Below are 21,433 nucleotides of genomic sequence, written 5' to 3'. Positions count from 1 at the left end.
GCCAATATTAATATATATATATATATATATATATATATATATATATATATAATTTGCACAATGGAGAATGTGCTTCCGTTTTCAACGCTTTATTCAAGACCCTATATATATATATATATATAGCTCAAGAGTATGTAAAAATAGATAAAATTATATACAGTTCATACATTGGCATCCTGTGAAATTTACGTTATTCAGGCGAGCACGAAGTGTAAAAAACTGGGAGATATAATTTAGGCCATCTAGTTTAAAACATTTCACTTCTTGTGGGTTTTCCCCGTGTTAAGCTAAGAACATAACGCACAAATGGAATGTGGAGTGCATTTTAGTTGAGTTTGGTAAAAAATTGGGTGCCTTTCCTAACTGATGATATGTTATACGATGCAAACATGAATGGAAGGACCTTTTTGCCAAAGGCAATCCAACGGAACTCAGAATTGCAGAATGTTCCGGGCATGTCTCAAAATTCCCTAAAATAAAGATACCTATGTGGTAAACAAAGAAGTTAAGAAACTCCCTACCACCATTTTAGGTCTCTTTGAAGGGTTAAAAATCAAAGGAATCTCATCAGCAAAAGGGATCAAGCAAATATTCGTTAATGACGCAGTCCGACTAAATTAGATTAATTTGCTTCTATTTTTAAAGTATTGCGAGAAAAAGTAATCAATCTAGATTTTTGGATTAGATGCTAAAATCCGCTTATGTACGCATTACAAATTCAGCTGTTACTCTATATCTTTGGTATCTCGTTATAAATACTTTCCCGCATTTGCAACGAGGTACGCATTCCTCCATTTCTACGTCCCAAGTGGCCATATTTACCCCCCTTCTTTACAGCAAATTGCAACTTTTCCCGCGTTTGCAAATTTTTCGGTGTTGTTTTCTGAGGTGTATTGGGTTGAACTCTTACCTCGGTCGCAAACGACTCACGCTCCAGCGTTTGCCTCAGTTTACGTTTTGCTCTCCATAACACGATTTGTATCATACTTTTAAGTTATGTGAAGCTGTTTTTATCTTAAAAGAAAATAAAGAAATAAACTCTTAAGTGGATGTTTAACTTCTTACCACATTGTAACTTTTATCGTCTTTTCTTGTAATTTTAGAGTGATTGTATTGTAATTTTACTTTATCTATTTTTGTTTGAGATAAATTAATTATTTTTGTTTTCAGAATGCGTACCTCTTTGCAAATGTGGGAAAGTATTTATAACGAGATACCAAAGATATAGAGTAAAAGCTGAATTTGTAATGCGTACATAAGCGAATTTTAGCATCTAATCCAAAACTCTCTTGTTCTTAGAAAGTGCTGTCTTAAATTCTGGAATTTTTAGCGGATAAATCAGCAAGCTCGTTGCTGAACAAGCTAGTCGCTGAACTTTGAAAGCTTAATTATGAGGTACATTCCTTTTAATGAAATCCTTAAACCTTTCAAAACAACAAAATTATTCCAAATTTGAAATGCAATCAAGCTAAAAGTGGAGCTCTCGTAATTAGAAGCAATATGTTGGCTAATTTTGATTCTTTTGCAGCTCTGGGATTTCGGATTCCCTCTGTAGATTTTTTGTTTTATCCAGATATTAAAATACGCGACCCACGTCGTTAGCAATGGTGTGGTCAGGAACAAGAGGAATATACATTTTTAAGTTAGAGGTTTATAATTACCTCGAAGTCAGGAATCGTTAGAGAAGTGAATATTGCTGCTATGATCCATGGTATGGCGAAAGCACACATTTAATGACGAAATGACGGACGCTGCTACGTAGAGGCCCTACGATGGCAAACATTCTCTCCAGGAAATGACTGCAAGTGTATAGATTGACGTTCAACCACTAACAATGACCAAAGAAGTCGACACGAGCCATCGATCTTCCTGAGACAATGCACTCACACCGGCCTTTTTTTCACCTGATTTAAATTACCGCTTTACAAGCTGCTTTCACAGATAGCAGAAACTTAAACTGATTGACTTTCCCGGTTATTGCTCAAGCAAAATATATTCTCGATAAGCTTGTCCTATTGTGGTTCAATGAGCTATTTGAGGTAAGTGAGATGGTCCAAGCAGCCAAATTGTTTAGATGCCATATTTATTATAAAGAATTGTGTACAATATGAGGCAACTTGGCTGTTTTCAACAGTCGTTAACAATTTACATCAAGCACTAACATAATATAAAAGTAAAGAATGAAACGGGCAACGGTGATGGTAATGAATCTACATCTCTACCTCTCTCTCCCTCTATCTCTCATATTTCGTATTACCCAAATGGAGGAGTGCATTGCACATTTATACCAAATGAGCTAAAATTGGGTGATTTATTTATCTAATAGAGTTATCAATTAATTAAGTGGTGATTCTTTATTACTTCTTATGTATCATTTTCACACCTTCTTAGAGGCAAACTCGAAAGTGATTTGCACTATCCACCTTTAAGGTGTCGAAGGGGAACATGTTGGCTTTAAGTTTATCTTTGGATACCGATGAGGAAACTATTTGATAAACGAGAAGAAGGTGTTAATAATACTTAAATAGTGAACCTCGGTGAAAAGGTATCTTAAATTTATTCATTGCAAATAATCTCTTCGAAAAGATAACATTTTCAAAGGAAACAATTCAGAATACAACTAAATCTTTTTTTGCGCTACATTCATAAAAATTCTCAGGTTTAACAAATTGTGCAGGTTGCTTTAAGCAAAGAAGGCATGAATTATTGTACTTTTTTTTTATCTTTTTTTTTATCTTAACTTACCATTGGACATTACAAGTGACCTTTTGAGCTCGGCGGTACAGTGTTTCCCGGTCTGATAACGTCAGAATCCTATGAATATTCAGTTTTGCCTGATGATATTGCCACTCGTACTTCATCTTTAGGGATACTTATTAAGACTATTATCTCAGCTGATGTGAGAGTGTCTGATATACGCGTTCGTTCTCGGTGAGTACAGACCTCTATTTACCTTAGCATCGAACTAGTTTGAGATTCATCAAGGGATCTGAATTTTACACTCAAACAGATCAGAGATGATAAAGCAAATAGATAGCGAAAAATTCAAAGAATAACCAAAATGTATTAATATGTCCAGTCGCTTAGCACAAGTCTGATTTGAATTATAAGCACGATTTCCCAAAAATTGTATCACTAAAAATTAGTAAATAAATGTATCAAACTACAGTCTCTTGCTTATAGATCGGTGAGAGAAACTGCATGCTCGTAAATCTTATTCAGGACACAACTGACCCAGACCCAGACCCAGATAAAGGAGATACCCCAGAGTTTAAAAACTGAAAGGTGACTACACAGCCGAGCGAAGTAAGTGAACCAGGTAGTTTTTAAACTTTGAGATTCTCAGTGGATAAATAATTACATTCACAAACGAATTGCTTTATTGTAAAACCCTGACGATGAATGCTGTCAGTTGCAGATAAGAAAAAGATGGAAAAACATGCAAATTTACCAACATGTTAAAAATCTGGAATGGAAGCCAGGTGAAAACGGAAGCTCCTGTTATCAAAAATAATGTGTTTTCTAATTTGGTCTCTCTGATGATATTGTTATGGTTACATATTGGTGATTTTTGTTTCCTCCAAATAACATAATACGCTACACACATAACTAATAGAGGTGTTGCAGGAAACAAAACTAGAAGGTAGATTACGCTGTCACTTGTAATGAAGTTGAAGTTTGCATCAGTGAAAACAGTGAATATTGCTGCTATGATCCACGGTATGGAAATGGCATAGATATAAACACGAAAGTTTGCAGTTGTATGACGAAGAAGCCAACCGATGGCGAACATTCTCTCCACGGAAATGATAGCAAGTGCATAAATGGACGATGTACTTGTGAACACGTCAACAAGGTTGAAAACACGCCATGCTGTTAATGAAGCTGATTCAAATGCCGCTATGAAAAGAGGAATGGCCAGTCCTCCAACCAGTAAATCAGCCACGCCCAAACCGATCAGAAGAAATGTGGAACGCTTTCTGCGTCTCAGGTTAAGAAAAATCCAGATGATAAGAATATTTCCCGTAATGATCAAAGTTGCTAAGAATCCAAAACATAATCTCCAGAACATATTCCTAGTGTTGAAATTCATGGCAGTGGGGTCCTGTTTCCCTATATGATGGTGCTGGAGAGTCAAAACAAAGGAAGATTTCAAATATGATGGTGCTGGAGAGTCAAAACAAAGGAAGATTTCAACTATGTTACGTGAATTTTTATTTTTTTTTTTTAATATTTATCATGTTAAATTTTGCTTCGCTGCCAGCGTATGGCTTCGTAGCTCAGTTGGTAGTACTGCCCTAATATTTGGAAGAAACTTGTTTCTCTTGATTCCAGTTGAGGCCTGAATCTATTGAGACTTCCTTTCTACAATTTTTTTCAATTGAAGCTCACCGGAAAAAAATTTTTTGTTTTACTTCGATTTCATCCACAAGGCAAAATACTATGAATTTCATTTAATTGCTATGTTATGCAAAATTTATTTTACAAGAAGAAAGTAAAGCTAACCTATGCAGGGAGTGTCATTCAGACTTTATACCAAATGTCTTTAAGATACTTACTTTCGGCTGACTGTCTTGAGCTTGAGCCGAACCCGAAGACTTATTCAACTCTCAGGCTACATACTTGTTTTAGAACACTCCATTATTGCGCCATTTTACCATAACATGTGCCTCGTTTTTACCTTGCAGAATAGAGAAACACACGCACAAAAAACGGAGCCTGAAAATGGCCGCGATGAACGATCCAAATCTTTTCCCTTTTTTATCGGTTTGAATTTTCACGTAAATAACTTTAAAGCAAAGGAGATTTTTGACGATCGTAGCTAACATTTATAGAGTTTCGATTGGGTTGTTTTCTATTTTCGCACAGGTATTATGGGATTGATTCGATGCTCAAACAAGGCTGTGCATGTAAGGTGTTTCGAAAACTGAAGGTAAAAATACAAGAAAATGAAATAATGGTGGAGTAATAAATTTCGCATAAAACGAGTGAACATTTCTCGTATTGTTCGAAATACTTCGCAACACGCAATCATCTAAATTATCGAAATAGGAATATTAATTTCAGAGAATAAGTGAAGAAGGTTTCTCACTCGAGAGACTGTGGAGTTGTGTCGATTAGGTTTTTGGAAAGATTAGATAGGAGTCGCAAATGCATACTGAATGGAAAAGGAGTATGTTCTAAAATGTAACTGTAGGCCGAATATCAAGTACAATTAACTCTAAATTTTCAAAGAACGTGTGCTCAAGTAGAAGATTTTCCTAACCCTCTATGGCAACATTTACAAGTGAATGTATTCAATAACCTTAGAAGTATTTACAATAGAACATTTCATCATACCTGTGGTAAGAAGGTTTTGCTGGCGATGACTCCAAATAAACCGCGCAGATGGTAACGAAACGAAAGTAAAATTAAGGCTTAAAACAAGTCGGAATAATTACTTTAATGAGAAAGAGTTTCAACGAGATTGTCATAATCAACGTTTATGCAAACTGCTACGATAAATTTCAATTGAATGGCTTAAAATCCATAATTCGTGTAGCAAACTGGTTTCAAATTTTGTAAAAACTGTTCTTACCCACGAGATAATTAAGCCATTGCCGACTTCCTGGCTAGCGAAATGATTTCATGGATCAGGTTTCTCCAATTTTCTTGTCTGCTTTACAGCCATTGTCGATGATATTTTTGGGCCATTTGCATTTGTGTTGATTTAACTTGAAGCATGATATCTTCTAATACGACTGCTGTATTGTAGTTTTCATGTAGTTTTCATGTAGTTTTCATGTAGCTCCACTTACACTCGACGTTGTAACGTGAGACACTTTACTTTCAGATTATGAATGAGAAGTATAAAAGCTGCGAATGGTTGTGTATTCTTTTAAGATTTTGCTAGGTAAATGAGACCGAAGGAAGCAGGGTCATGGAAGGCTTTCTATTATGCTTATCTAAATTCCTCACAGAATTTCTAAAAGTAATGCTTATAATGCTATTAATACAAGAGTCTCCTCACTTGATTATGATATTCGTTTCGGCCAAATTGCGTCTCAACTCGAAAAAAAAAACTTATTACTAAGAAAAATAATTATAACAGAAACAATGACGATAAAAATATTATTATTATTATTATTATAACAACATCATTACAATGATGATAATAAATATATTTTGTTTTTTTCTTAACAAACATACAGGTAATGTATTTTTATTTAAAATTTTATTTTTATCGACATATGTAAAAATTTAGATTTATAGATTCTATTGTAAGTAGATTTAGCACTTGATATATAGATTTTTCAAATAATAATGATAATTATTATCATTGTCATGACAATAGTAATAAATAAATGAGCGTATTCATATGCATATTCATACCTGAAGTTGGGCAAAGATTACTTCATGATTTCGTTTGGCATTAAAGCGATTACTGGCCGAATGAAGCGCAGAAAAAGTATTGAGACAGGCTTATAACCCTAATTAAACGATGTTTTCACGGGAAACCTTCCACGTTTCTAATGGTAAACGAACTGACAAGAACTGTCCTTCGCCAATCGTCGAACGGATGCACGCGGGAAGTTTGGAGAGCACGGGAGAAGCTTAAGAGTTTTAACTTGAGCTTTCTGGGTGCTCTTCAAACTTCCCAAGTTGCACAGCTTAAAGCATGATCAGATATTTTATAACATAACACGCGAAGCCGACTGCTTGAACAGGTTTTTATACAGTACAAAATAACCGACCGTCCAAATAACCGTACAATATCGCAGGATATTTGTATTGTATAATTGTATAATTCCCGCGATGCTTGTACTCTGCTTGGTGCAGTTGGATAATAATATTCCTTATTTTACGTTCGGTTTTCTCGTTCTGGTCCAATACCCTGCTATTTTGTACTTTTCGATATCTTCGTATCCAAACCGATAATCAAGTGTTATGTCGTCAACTCGCCGTTGCTAGTTGTTTTTTTCAATTTTAGCTTCGATGAAGCACTTGTTTTTTATTCACAGGTACAACTAGTTTTGAAAATATCAACGGTCCGTAGTAGTTGCAAAAAAAGATTGATTAACTTTAATAATTAACCAATTCAAAGTCTTCATACAGCTGCAGAGGGAACGGAAAATCTGGGAAATTATGGTTATTCCAGCAGATTTTTTTGTGTAAGATTAGCCAAAAGTTAACATGGTAAATTTAAATCAATGAAAACACCTTGTGAGCAGTTAATTCCTTAAAAACTCTTCTTTTTAGTCTCTAACTCATACCAGTGGATGTCAGGAGAAGCTTGTTTTGGGAGAGAGGAAGTGATTACGGGTCTCTTTATACTTCGGCTTTTTGTTCACCTGGTTTTAATTACCGCTTTACAGACTGCTTTTTACAGATAGCAGGAACTTCGGTTGGCCATCTTTTCTTATTGTAGTAAAGTGAAATATGAGGTAAGTGAGGTGGGAATTACGGCAAACTTTTTCATCCAATATTTATTACCTCAGATCAAAGAGTTATTTACAACACGAGGCAACTGGGCCGCGTTCAACAGTCTTTAACAATTTACATCAAGCACTTATATAATATACAAGTGTACAATGGAACATTGTAGGGAATGGCTCATGAACATTTGTAGTACTGAATGTTTCTCTCTTACTCTTATTTTTGTACATTGTATAACTTTATTTCAAATCAAGTATGATAGGCGTCGAAGAGAAACAAGATGACTAAGTGAAGTTTTTCTTTGGCAACCCACGAGAAACTAATTGATAAACGAGAAGAAAGCGGCAAATTAAATGATGCTTAACTTAGGTTTAATTAGTTGTATTTAATAATAATTAATACAATTTTCCTGTCTGATAATATTTTAAATCACAAGACAACCAAAGTGCAACTTTTTTTATGTGTGAAAAATGTCACCGAGCTAACGAATTATATACGTTGCTTGAATCTAATGATCAACAAGGGCATAAAATATTTCACTTTTCTTATTATATTCATCCCCTGGTTTATCATATTGACTTTGTGAGCTCGAATTAGCATGAAAGAGTGACCTTCAGCCTCATGATCATTCATCTCAGCTGATGTGAAGGACTCTGAATTCGCCATTTTCGGACTCCTGATTTACCTCGGCTTTGAGGCATAATCTTGAACTAGTTTGAGATCCTTATAATAATCTAAATTTTATACTCAAACGGAAAGATGATAAGGATTTACGGTGTACCCTGGGAAGTTTCAGCAAAATGTCCAATCGTTCAACACAAGTCTGATTTATATCACAAGCATGATTTCCCCTCAATTCTGTCCCTTAGAGGCAGTAAAAAATTGTTGAGTGATGAATTTCAACAATAAAGCAATCAAACCGCACTTTCCTGCCTAGAGATCGGTGATAAGAGCTGCGTACTTGTAAATCTTACTAAGGACACAACTGACCCAGACTCGGTTAATGGAGATAACCCAGAGTTAAAAACCTGAGAGGGAACTACACAACAGTAAGTACACGAAGTAAGTGAAGCAGGCAGTTTTTAAACTCGGGGATTCTTAGTGGATAAATAATTACGTTTACGAACGAATTGCTATATTGTAAAGCCTTGACGATTAGTATCATAAGTTGCATATGAGGAATATTTGCATTCATATTGCAAAGATGCTGAAAGATTAAGAATCTGAAATGGAAGCCATGTTAAAAGAGAAGCTCCTGTTATTATAAATAATGTGTTTGCTAGTTTTACTTCTCTAATGACATGATTGTGGTTAACCATGCGTGATTTCTGTTTCTTCCAAATGACATAATACGCTACACTCATAACCAATAGAGGTGTAGTGGGAAACAAAACTAGAAGGCAGATTACACTGTCGCTGTCGAGGATTGAGCCTGCATACATGAGAATAGTGAATATTACTGCTATTATCCACGGTATGACGATGGCACAGATATAAACACGAAAGTTTAGAGTTCTATGACTAAGTGGCCAACCTATTGCGAACATTCTCTCCAAGGAAATAACAGCAAGTGTATAAATGGACGATGTGCCTGTAAACATGTCAACACTTTCGAACACAAACACTGTTTTTAATGAGGAGGTTTCATATCCTGCTATGAAAAGAGGAATGGCCAGTCCTCCAACTAGTAAATCGGCCACACCCAAACCGATCAGAAGAAATGAGGAACGCTTTCGGCGTCTCAGCTTAAAAAATATGCAGATAATGAGAATATTTCCAGCAGCGATAATAGAAGCTAAAAATCCAAAACATATTCTCCAGAACATGTTCCAGGTGTTGAAATCCATGGCAGCAGGACGTTTTCTCTCTATAAACGAGAAATAAATAAGATTACTTGTTAATACCCCTCCATCTTATTAATAATGAATCATGTCATTCAGGCCTAAACCTATATTTCACCTGCGTTATTTTCCATTTAATTGCATTATGGAATGATATAGCAACACGGTTTTATTGAAATATTCACTCCACCTATTTTACATAATTAATCAAAGTTTTGGCAGCATTTTTAGTAATTAAGTTATTCGATTCACGACACTGGTCGGCGAGTTTCCTCGTTTGAGGTGACAAACCATAATTTTTCCCAGCGCTTTATATATTATTCCTCAAATCCAGTAGCCGTCGCAAATTCACTCAGTTTGATGTTTTTTGGGGTAACTCAAGTGGTTCGGGTGGTTACACTTCGTGCCTCCTGACATTGTAGCTATTGCTTTGTCGTTTCTCGATTTGAAAGAGTGTATTGAGGATTTCGTTCTTCGAATTTTCTAAGCTTCGTTCAAGACTTCTGTACCATTTAGGGTAAACTGATCCAAACTTTTACCCGGAGTGGTTTTGTTCTATAAGCTCAAACTTTGCACATGATTTACTCAAATAAAATATATTGTTGAATAGAATGAATGAAAGCAACGTGCATCGTAAAATGAGTACAATGGTCGCCATGATTTGCAACTTTATGAACAATTTTTTAGACGGCATTCAAAATGTAATCAAAGTGTAACCCATTCACAAAATTCTTTCAGAAACTTATTTTCCGTTGATAGCTAAATTTGTTAGTAATGAACTTAGGAGCGAATTGCAACTGATATCAAGTTGCTAGAAAAAGAAAAAGATTTCTTTAACGGAAACCTAGTGTTTATTTAGTATCGCTTAACTGTTTCGTTGTAAACGTGTGCGGAATTACAAAGGTTTCGTAGACGGCGCGGTTCGATTTGAACTCGAGGTATCGAGTGCGCGCGCTGTTTTCGTATTATCTTTACAAACGGACCTCTCGCCCAGTAAAATACATACATGTAACTTTAAAGAAGAAGCTTAGGATTTATTAGCATACCTTACCTTCTTGGTGATGGCTTCAAATTTTGATTTCTGGCCGCATAGTTCTTTCCATACAATCTCGACTTAAAACTGAGAGAAGACGCTCTTGACAAAAAAAATATATAGCGCCGGTTCAGCGGAACTTTTCGACCATGCAATGTTGTTAAATAACTTATGGAAACGTGACCATTTTTATTTGAGACGTTGTTCAAATAAATATTAAAAGATGACATTTCGGTGGGTGAAAGACTTCACTTTATCGATGGCCTTGCTGGGTAGAACGAAGTTAAAAAATAAATTCTTTCTAGTTTAAAGACGATTTACCCATAAACTTACACATATTTGTAACACAGGCTGCTTTTTCTACGCTAGAAAAATTAATTTTAGCGAACCAATTTTTTTCTTCCTAAGGAAACCAGTTATCTTGCAAATGGACTCGGAATAATTGTCATGATGCCTTTATTAATTGATAATTAAACACGCCAGTTCAAAGCTTAGCAATTTATTCTAGTCACAAACGCGGACGTGTTGACGAAAAACTAAATACCTAAAAATTGAAGATCAAACCTCAAAAATTTCCTCTCCATTATCTACTCTTATCATTTTTTTCCATTGTCATATAAACAAATAACTTTTCAGTTTCTGGGAAGTTCCATAACTTCCAACGAAGATTATTACCCTACTAGACTGTGTACTACCTGCTTCGTGGGTGGATGTTAGTTTACATAAATGCCATGTTTTTTCCCTCTCCATGCTGTCTAGGTAATGGCATTTCAGGGTATTAAAGGATATTTTGATTGCATTAGAGATCATTTTGACAAAGCGTAAAAGTGGAATTATTCCAGTAGAATAAAACGAAACCAATTGGGAGAAAGAAAAAACAATAGGTGCGTTTTCTGGGATTTGTCGATTTCACCAATCTTAGTTGTATGTTCGAGTTGGAAAAAGAAGTTTGTTTACTCAGAGCTGCGGAAAAATAAATGCAGTTCAACTACTTCGTCATCTTTACGCACCCAAAAATGCATGTAAATCTCTATTTGCCATTTGCTTTGACCCAAAATATTACATAGATGTTAGCCTTCATGTGGTCGTTTTGGGAAACAGACTTTCGTTCCAGAGGCTAGCCGTGAATAACTTAACCAAAATTGATATATATTCCATAACTCTCTGAATTCGCAATATTCTGGAACAACTTAAAATAAATTTATTCCTGAAATATTTACTGTCCCTTCTTCTTTCCCCGTTCAATGTTACGCTTTGATTTAAACGTTGAGAGAGATTAATATTCGCGCAATAATATTGGTCACTTTGTGTCGCGTGGTGCAAAATCACAGGACAGTCATTTTGCATAACCCCCGTGTACTTCGATATTTGTCCTCCGAATTGAACACGAGAAGAGAAATTCCATATCTACCCGCGCCCACGCAGTACTCGCTAAAACTCTAGATGTACGTATCGCAAACGACCTTGTTTTAAGAATGTTAAAGGCTTGACCATACATTCATCAACCTGACAGAGTGGCAAGAAATGTGTGACGTTTCAACAGCTGATTGGCAATGTCAAACACACTTGAAAAATATCGTATTTTTACACGTGTGTTATTAATTAGGGATTTTCCGCCGCAAATTATGTAATGAAAGAAAATAACGTCGCATCTACGGAGCAGGAAAAAAACTGCGTGCGTCTGCGGATTTCCACTGTTCACCTTCGCCTGCATGGTAGAGTTCATTGACAAAAAACGTCGCGTGGCTTTGGTGACGTAACGAACTTATGTTACTCAATGTTAACGCGAGTGACTCGATATGAGGATAATTGTGTTGATAAAAAACAAATGTATAATCCAGACGCGCGTCATTTCTGCCCGACCTTTGTTGCTGCCTATATTGTAAAAAAATGTAAGCAAGACGTCTGTTATGTAAGAATTTTTAGAAAGGTAGGCAAGACTTGCTCGGAAAAGGGAAGGCTAATCAGTTACATTTAGAGCTCGCTTCAATCACTGCCGGACTTTGTGGCGCATCAGCAGAGCGTAAATATCGAGCTAGATCCAGGAATTACCGACACTTTGTAACTCAAAAGTACTCGTTGCGGCTTTTTCTGAGAATATTGAGCCTCTTACCTCGTGACTTCGATCTTTTAAATACTTACGTCATAAACTTCTTAAGCTATTTTATCGGCGTGCTGTATATTAATTTGGGTTTTCCATATTAAGATATTTGAAGTAGACTGGAAGTAACCACTCAAATAAAATAATTAAGTCATTAGTTGGGTGTGCACTAAACAACATGACCTTCTTGCTTCAGCGATTAAACCGATTCTGGTTGGATTGAAATCCTGTTGCCGCCATTAACAGTTTTGCAGCTGAGTAAACTGACTATCTTTTATCATTTAAAATACGTTTTCTGTTTGGTCTTGCTCAATGTCTTGTAAAAACTAAGAGAAAAGCTATGGTGAGGATAATAACCTAAAGAAAAACCTCAAAACGTTTTGTTTAAGATCACGATTTTAATTGCAAAAGATATCCAAGACATCTCGTCCAACACAATGGCGGACGAGACCCCAATGGCTGGCAACACTCTCAATAGTATCGGGACAAACACGAGGGAGGAGCTAATACCTTCAGAATCACAATATATCCCTTAGCTTGTCGTGTTCATCACTGAATATCTAGCCATAAACTTCCTTAATTTGATCGCCGTTATTGAATTTGTGAAACAGCGCCAGCTTCAGCGTCGGAGTACACATTTGGTTATCCATCTGGCGATAATTGACCTCTTGGCTGGGGCAGTTTCAGGCCCTTTGGATATTCTTTGGGTAGGGAGTGTCTGTGATTTGTGGGAATACACTCGGAAAATCCATCTACCATCAGTGGTGTTAAGGGCTGTCTTCCCTAATGCTTCGCTTGTAAACCTCACTGCAATTTCACTTGAAAGGGCACATACCACAATTTGTTCATTCAAGCAATACCTCATTAAGAAATAGGTTTATGGAGTTATAATCATTTCATTTGGTTTATTAAATTAGCCGGGGTAGCAGGAAGTCGATGTTTCCCGTTTACTATCATTGTCCACTATATTATGCTTTTTTTCTTCGTTTTTCATTCTATTTTTTATGACTATTGTTTCATATATTGCCGAGCGATAAACCATTACGTTAGCTCTGTTTCGATTACCATTTTATAACCCTTACACTACAAAACCCACCAAAAACGTCTCGAGTACAACCCCACACAGTATGCAATTTAGCCGCGAGTAACCTTTTCGAAGAAATTCCGTGGAATCAGATTTAATCTATCACGATTTGCCAACTCAGCGATTTCTCGTCAGAACGGGGTAAAAATTGAAAAAGGTCTTTCCTGAATATCTATTCTTGCGATTTCTTTTATTTTGCAAGGAAAATAAGGATATATCCCAACTGCCAGCACATGAATATTTCCAAATCACGACGCGACATTCCAGTAAAGCGAGTTGTAGAAAGGATTATCACAGGGTAAAAAAAACTAGTTAGTTGACCTTTGTTTGCCAAAACTGCCAGAATTCAAGTAACATTTAATTTGATAAGATTGAGTGCTAGAAAAAACTGGATGCCGTTAAATTGCTTTCGTCACTTTTAGTCCGTCGTTACTATGCATTGATTGCTAAGACTTTGATCTGGCTGAGCAAACCAAAAAACGACACATTTTGAGCGTGCAGTCTTCCTAGAAACTTAACGTAGGCAGAGTTCCTAGCATGGACTTTAAACAACGAAGCCGAGGCCCACAGTTTCTGTGTTCGCCTTTTTTCGCTTATCTGGGATAGTTATGCATGGAAATGGACTATGAAAGGGGAACTCAGTAACATCAGGCAAACTGAGTCGAAATATGACATTTTGGTGAATATGTGTTGACATAAACTAACAAACTACAGAAATATGAGAAAAATATGTTACGGCTTCGAATGAAAACATTAAATAATAAAATTTTTCTACGCATCTTGTTCTGAAACTAAAAAGAAAATAAATAAATAAGCTGGCGAATATCCGAAGATATATACCCTGATTAAGTGTCATCTCCCAATTTTCAAACCTTACATCCACTACCATAGGTCCTCGTTTAAAACTTAATTCAAGATGAGAGGGCGTCTTTTGGTTGTTACAGAAGATAAGGCATCTATTTTCGTTCATTAAGACGTAACAGAAAACACTGAAACATCTCACGCAGCAAATGCACGATAAACTGTTCGTAAAAATTGTTTCACGCCCGTGCAAAATATTGAAAGGATAATAAGCACAATAACCTCCAGTTGGCGCAAAACTTTCCTATACTCGTGTACTTTTCCTTGAGAATGATATGTTCCTCGAAGCTTGCACTTTTTGCTCGAGCTTCGCTCTTGGAGGACAGTTTACCTCTCGGAACAAATGATAATTAATCTCCGCGGACAAAAATCTGTTCATATTTTTCTTAATATTGACTTTTCATACATTATCCATAAGTTTAACCCTCTGATGTTACCGACCTTGGATAAGTCACGTCTGGGATGAAATTTGGAGATGAAAATAAATCTTTGAGTTACATAACTGATATTTATGTCCAAAGTGCAACACAAAAATTTGTAATCAAATTTCATATTGGGGGATTCTTTATTGTTAAATGGATAAAGATTCCAACTCACCTAACTATCTGTTCTTCTGCTTTTTGTAAAAGAAGGGGATTTCAAAGAGGATTGAATACATTGACAAAATATTTCGTAATCGGTCATTACTTGATTACTCAACGAGTATTAACCAATTGCATATTTATCGATAATAGCTTTTGATGACACCCTTGTGTCACTTTCCCTGATATGTTGTATCTGGAAATAATAATGGCGATATAAAGAGCTGAAATTAATATATCATGCCTTATATTCGCCCTGTGTCTTCACGTACCTGCATTTTCTTAAACTTACATGAGTAATGACCTTGATTTGCATGGGAGCATCGTTTGAAAGTTAAGCATTGGAAGTTAAGTCTATCACATTTCTATTCCTGCAAACAAATGAAATTAACAAATTATTGAAGGTGAATTTGGGAAAAGACGGAGGCCACCTAATGCAAGCGAAATTGTCCAATGATGATAAGATGTGGCACACACAGGAAACAGCACCGGCCGGTTGATAAACCAACATTTGGCGGATGACTTCTTGTAACTACTTGTGGATTGTGGTCAGATTTCTGACCTCTTGAGAGTTGTTATTAAAAGACCTGAAAGGATATTCAGCCTTCTTGACCGTCTGCGTCAACAAAGTGTCATGTCTTTTCTCAAGCATACATTATGATCGGGTTGCTTTTGTATATAAAGGAATTTAAATACTGAGAGCTGATTTTCATGCTCTCCCGAGAGAGGTAAGAAGAAATTGTGTTAACGACGAGTTGACTTGGCTTTGTGCGATCTTATAATTTCAATACACTTAACGAATTGAGTCATAATTACCAGGTTGACCGACTGTCATTTAGCTTTTTCCGCTATACTTTGCTAACTGAATTGTTTGATTCTGTTCAACCAGTTGGATATTCTGTTACCTAAAGGTACGTAATATGACACAGAAACATTTCAAATTATTTTGTTCAACTCACTTGAATAAGTAACTCTCTTTCTTAGTTATTTATTTTTGTCCTCCTCCCTTATCTAGTTTATGCAGTGGGTTACCAACACAGACAAGAACACAATGGCTAACAGCACCGTAGAAAGTACTCGTAATAACACAAGCGACGAGAAATGGATGTCGTATCTCCCATCCGAGTGTATTCCGTGGCTCGTCCTGCTCATCACGGAATGCTTGGCTATAGTCATCCTAAATACCGTTAGTACTGCTGTACTCTTGAAGAAGCACCACCTGCAGCGCAGGGGTACATGCCTGATCATCCACTTGGCGATCGTCGATCTCCTAGTGGGGGCAGTGGCAGGTCCTACGTTTATTCAACGGGTTGGGGCTACTTGTAACCTGTGGGAGAGGGCAGTCTGGTCTGAGAAGTACTCTTATCTAACGATAGCATTGGGGCAGTCTCTCCCTTACTTATCGCTTTTGAATCTCGCTGTTATTTCATTAGAGCGCGCACATGCAACGTTTTTTCCTTTTAAGTATCATGCCGTTAAGAAATGGGTCTATGGAGTTATAGTTACTGTAACTTGGTTGATGTCGGCGACTGCTGCGCTGGTGGGAAAAGATATAGGCACTAAAGGCCGCCACACAATGTATTTTTCGTTTTTTTCTGTTCTTCTTTTTGTAATTTCCGTTTCTTACATCTCGATTTTTAACAAAGTACGTTTTGGTTATCGTTTGCCAAATCAGGGTGCAGCAAGTGTGAGGGAAAGGAAATTAACGAGTACGTTATTTATGGTGACTCTTGCCTCCATACTGACTTGGTTTCCATTGATAATTGGGCGAAGCCTAAACAGTTTTAATCCCCAGTTACTTAAAAAGCTCAACCAACGACTAGCCTTTCACATGTACAGCGGTGTATTGGTGTTATACCTCGCCAACTCGCTGATAAATCCCATAATCTACGCCATGCGACTGCCAGAATTAAGACAAGGTATTATGAAGATCGCATTTTGCCGAAATTCGAACAGTTCAAACCAGGTCGACTCACCTCTTCGTAATCTGTGATTCAGTTCTCGTTTTTCTAACTGTAAGAGGTAATCGTTATATAGTGTTTACGTAACTTCTTCGTACAGTGTCAATGCATTATCCAACCAAATGGTACTGATAATAGACAGATATATTAATGCGAAGGGCGTCTTGGTTTAACATAAAATCTCCAAGCTACTTTCAACGAAATTAGACGTTTAAAAGGGAAGACGGATCAGAAGTCCCGATATTGGAGTTAAAGAATTAAAATAACAAATTAATACGGGGGCGACAGGGTTGGTTTGTATTTGTTTATGAATTCTAACATAACGTGGACTTGCATTAAGAGTGAAATCGTTCACAACAACTCATATGTTTTTGTCATCTACGTCCAACAGGAAACTTAAATATATACGCTAGTTGTGAGACGAGTGATGTGCCGCGTGTATATATTATTGAAATAGATCACTTGACTTTAAACGTATCAAAACTCAGCAAAAAAAACTGACAAATAAAATTGGCCTATGTTTCACTTCAAAACGTTCTTGAATTTGTTTATCTATAGATGTGTGCTCCAGAAATCAAATAACTTCTATCTCAGCCTGAAAAGCGTATTAGCCCGAGTGGCAGGCGTATTTTCCGCCGAGCGAGCGCTCGATGTTCCGATTGAGTATTGAAGCTGCCAAGTTATGTTTTGGCTTTTGTTGCTACACGTTCAAGGGTTGCTTTAGGAAAATTTAGTATTTTTCTTCAATACTAAGTATCAAAGTTTTCTCTTTCACCCACATTTACTTGATTCTTCTACGCACGGGCGAGAGGCCATGGTGAAGTAATTTTCAATGTCACGGCAACTGCTGTGAAAATTGTATCTTAGATTATTTCATTGATCGTTTTCCCTTGAAAGCAAAGAAACGGACTTTTGAAATGGTAGTAGAAGCAAAAGAAAATACAGCTTCTGATCTTTTCAACCTTCGACAAAAGAGCAAAAACGAGGCGGAAGCAAGAATATCGATCAATCTGATTTATGCAAATGCTTCGCGCAAGTCTAATCTCAAAACTAGCCCTTCCAAAACAAACGCACAAGTTAAGCTTTTTTGACGGCGTGTGATTTGTAAGTGAGGGTTACACAAAATAATTTTTAACCTCTAAATGGTTAAACTTTTCCTGCCGAACTTTCCAGCCCCCAAAGATTATAGCGACGAGGCCTTTATTTTAACAATTGTTTGTCAATTCCTAGTGTGTCAATGTTTAGTTGCTTCCGTTGCAATATTTTGCGGCACCCTCCCTAATTCCATGACATGATCGGCAAGAGAGATCTGATGGCGCGAGATACATATCCTAATACTATGCTTTTTAGGACGAGCAACCGACCACTCGATACGCTAACATAGTGTTATTTTATTATTCTTTAAAAAAAAGAAAGAAGAAAAAACCCTCAAAACTCTGTTTTTCCTATGCTGTTTACGAACTGTTGGCTTATTTATTTAACTCTTGACATCCCAACATCACTGCATATTCTATATAGTGTTCGCAGTGCATCCCATATGGTACCGACTAACAAAATATTTCAATATAGCTCTTTAACTTGTAGATCATTTCTTTTATTCTCTTGCCTTAAATTTTTAATTCAAGGGTAGTGCTGTGAGGAGAAATTAGGAGTTATAGTAACTATTAGTTTAAGGTTGAAACCCGAGTCAAATCTTAGAGCTGTTCTCTCTTATTTAATGACTGGAATGCCCTCATGTTTTGATTTTATATTCCTGACTCAATAAACTATAATAAGAAAGTTAGACATTCGAACTTAGCGGACGTTAAAAATGGCACTTCATAGTCGAAATCGGAAAAAAAAGATCGAACATTAGAGTCGATTGTCTACATGTAGCAAAAATACGGAATTCGAAAGTTCTCAGTCAGAGATTACGACGCAGATAAGTTGAAGTCGAAATTATGAAGCCGGAAGTCAGAAAATTATATATATTAATGGTCGGGACTCCGAAATCGAATGTCGGAGAACAATGTAAGAGTCCGAAGCTGAAATTCGGAGAAATGAAACGCTGATATCGGAAATAAAACTCCGAACACCGAAGGAGAATGTCTGAGATATAAATTTTAAAACAAGAGATCAGAATTACTGTTGCGGTATCGATTTGTGAGCTGATAAAACAAACCAATAATAAATTTTTTCATTATTCCGTCGAAGTATCTACTGCTTAAAGCATCATGAGGACTTGAAACTCAAAATAAAGTCAATAAAGTAAATTTATGAGAGGCAGGTACTCATGGGAAGTATTACAGGGGGTGGATCAAGGTTGAGTTTTTTATGTTTTTTTGCATGTTTGATTTATTTACTACTTTTTTATTTATAAGTTTAAGATTGATTGATTTTTCCTTTATTTTTCTACGCAAATTTACATATTTTATTACTTACAATTTTACTATGTAAATAATACATATTAAAACACTGAGGCTTTAGAGACTGCTTCCTTCTTGATGATCAGATCATACACAAAACTGCAACGATTAAACTGCTTATTTGCTGATAACAGCAAGATGAATAGACACCAGAAATTTTAAACTGCTTCCTTGTTGCCAAACACGCGATCCGTTTACACTAAAACTTTTAAACTGCTTCCTTGTTGCCGAAAACACAATGCATTGACATCACAGCCTTTAAAATGCTTCCCTATCGACAAACACATGGTGCATTGACACCAAAATTCTTGAACTGTTTCCTTGTCGACCAACACTTAAAGCATTGACACCACAACTTTTAAACTGCTTCCTTGTTGCCAAAAACATGATGCATCGACAACACAACTTTAAAAATGCTTCCTTGTTGCCAAGCATATGATGCACTGACACTAAAGCTTTTAAAATGCTTCCCAGTTGTAAAACACATGATGCATTGACACCAAAACTCTTAAACTGCTTCCTTGTCAACAAATACTTAAAGCATTGACACCACAAAATTTAAAACTGCTTCCTTGTTGCCAAAATCATGATGTATTAATAACACAACTTTTAAAATGCTTCCCTGTTGCCAAACATATGATACATTGACACCACAGCTTTTAAAATGCTTCCCTGTCGTAAAACACATGATGCATTGACACCAAAACTTTTAAACTGCTTTCTTGTTAACAAAAACATGATGCATTGACACCACAACTTTTTAAATACTTCCTTGTCGAAAATACATGATGCATTGACACCACAACTTTTAAACTGCTTCCCTGTGGACGAAAACATGATGCATTGACACCACAACTTTTAAACTGCTTCCCTGTCGACAAACACATTATGCATTGACACCAAAACTTTTAAACTGCTTCCTTGTTGTCAAACACATGATGCATTGACACCACGGCTTTTAAAATGCTTCCCTGTCGAAAAACAGAAAAATACGTGATGCATCGACAACACAACTTTTAAACTGCTTCACTGTCGACAAATACTTGAAGCATTGACACCACAACTTTGAAACTGTTGCCTTGTTGGCAAAAACATGATGCATCGACACAATAACTTTTCAACTGCTTCCTTGTTGCCCAACACATGATAAATTGACAACGCAACTTTTAAACTGCTCCCCTGTCAAAAAACACATGATACATCGACACCACAACTCTTAAACTGCTCCCTTGTCGACGAACACATGATGCAATGGCATCAAAACTCTTTAACTGCTTCCTTGTTAACGAACACATGATGCATTGACAACACAACTCTCAAACTGCTTCCTTGTCAACGAACGCATGATGCATGCATTGAAACTTCAACTCTTAAACTGCTTCCTTGCTGACGAACGCGTGATGCATTGACACCACAACTCCTAAACTGCTTCCTCGTCGACAAACACATGATGCATTGACAACACAACTTTTATACTGCTTCCTTACTGACAGCACATGATGCATTGACATCAAAACTTTTAAACTGCTTCCTTGTTGACAAACACTCGATGCCCCAACACCGTAACTTTTAACCTGGTTCACTGTTGATAACCACCTAATACTGGAGGAAACAACTTCCCAACACCTTCACCTAGCTTTAAGAAGTTCGAAGAAGTTTGCAATCGTCAGACAAGGTTTGAATGGTGTGCCAACTTTTCTTTGAAGTTTAGATCTTTTTCCTCAGTTTACTTTTGAGATACTTAGACCAGCTGTAATGAAACAGAAAATTTTATTTTATATTAGTTATTTGGTAATGCATTTCATGATTGTGGCTGCAATATACTTGCAGTTCTCCACGACGTTAAATTCATAATTTCAGTCACGCTTTATATATTTACTTAAAGATAACGCATTTAATGACTTAAAAGCTACATAAATTTTCGATATCTCTGATCTCATACCTGAACAGCTGAGCAACTCTCATTACGTGTAAGACCCTGTGGCTTGGTCCAGTAGATCTCTGACTTCAATTGATCAGGCAGTTGATTCCAGCAAAACAATGACTGCTTCTGTATAACCTGTTGATCACACACTCGAATAACAGACAAAATGCAGTGCTTATATCAGTGTGAGCTAAGAACAATCACTGAATTAGTTTTGTATAATTAA

The 21,433-nt window shown here is 36.4% G+C and overlaps 2 protein-coding genes and 2 pseudogenes across 3 annotated transcripts in view; 2 read left to right on the top strand and 2 right to left on the bottom strand.

Moving 5' to 3' along the window:
• The window catches only part of LOC113680733 (EGF and laminin G domain-containing protein), a 438,917-nt gene that overhangs the window by 250,371 nt on the left and 167,113 nt on the right, over positions 1 to 21,433 (top strand). The gene's annotated exons all lie outside the window — the stretch shown is intronic.
• LOC149049335 (adenosine receptor A3-like) lies at positions 3,159 to 4,682 on the bottom strand (annotated as a pseudogene).
• LOC149049334 (histamine H2 receptor-like) lies at positions 8,331 to 9,263 on the bottom strand (annotated as a pseudogene).
• Positions 15,528 to 17,411, top strand: LOC113671036 (histamine H2 receptor). 2 transcript variants are annotated; one of them, XM_089198745.1, is made up of 3 exons: positions 15,528 to 15,645; positions 15,737 to 15,828; positions 15,933 to 17,411. In XM_089198745.1, exon 3 carries the CDS (start codon positions 15,936 to 15,938, stop codon positions 16,908 to 16,910), a length of 975 nt encoding a protein of 324 aa, XP_089054871.1. In that variant the 5' UTR covers positions 15,528 to 15,645; positions 15,737 to 15,828; positions 15,933 to 15,935; the 3' UTR covers positions 16,911 to 17,411. The 2 variants fall into 2 exon arrangements, with proteins under 2 accessions (XP_089054871.1, XP_027043043.2); XM_027187242.2 differs by having other exon boundaries at positions 15,552 to 15,828.

The sequence above is a fragment of the Pocillopora damicornis genome, chromosome 3 (genome assembly GCF_964200805.1).
Source record: "Pocillopora damicornis chromosome 3, jaPocDami1.2, whole genome shotgun sequence".
In the NCBI taxonomy this organism is placed as follows: Eukaryota; Metazoa; Cnidaria; class Anthozoa; order Scleractinia; family Pocilloporidae; genus Pocillopora; species Pocillopora damicornis.
Note: the sequence above shows the minus strand (reverse complement) of the source record. Positions and strands in the feature narration are given on the sequence as shown.

Excerpts from the sequence above, each read along its gene's own strand:
- LOC113671036 (XM_089198745.1), top strand. The coding sequence starts at position 15,936 with ATGCAGTGGGTTACCAACACAGACAAGAACACAATGGCTAACAGCACC.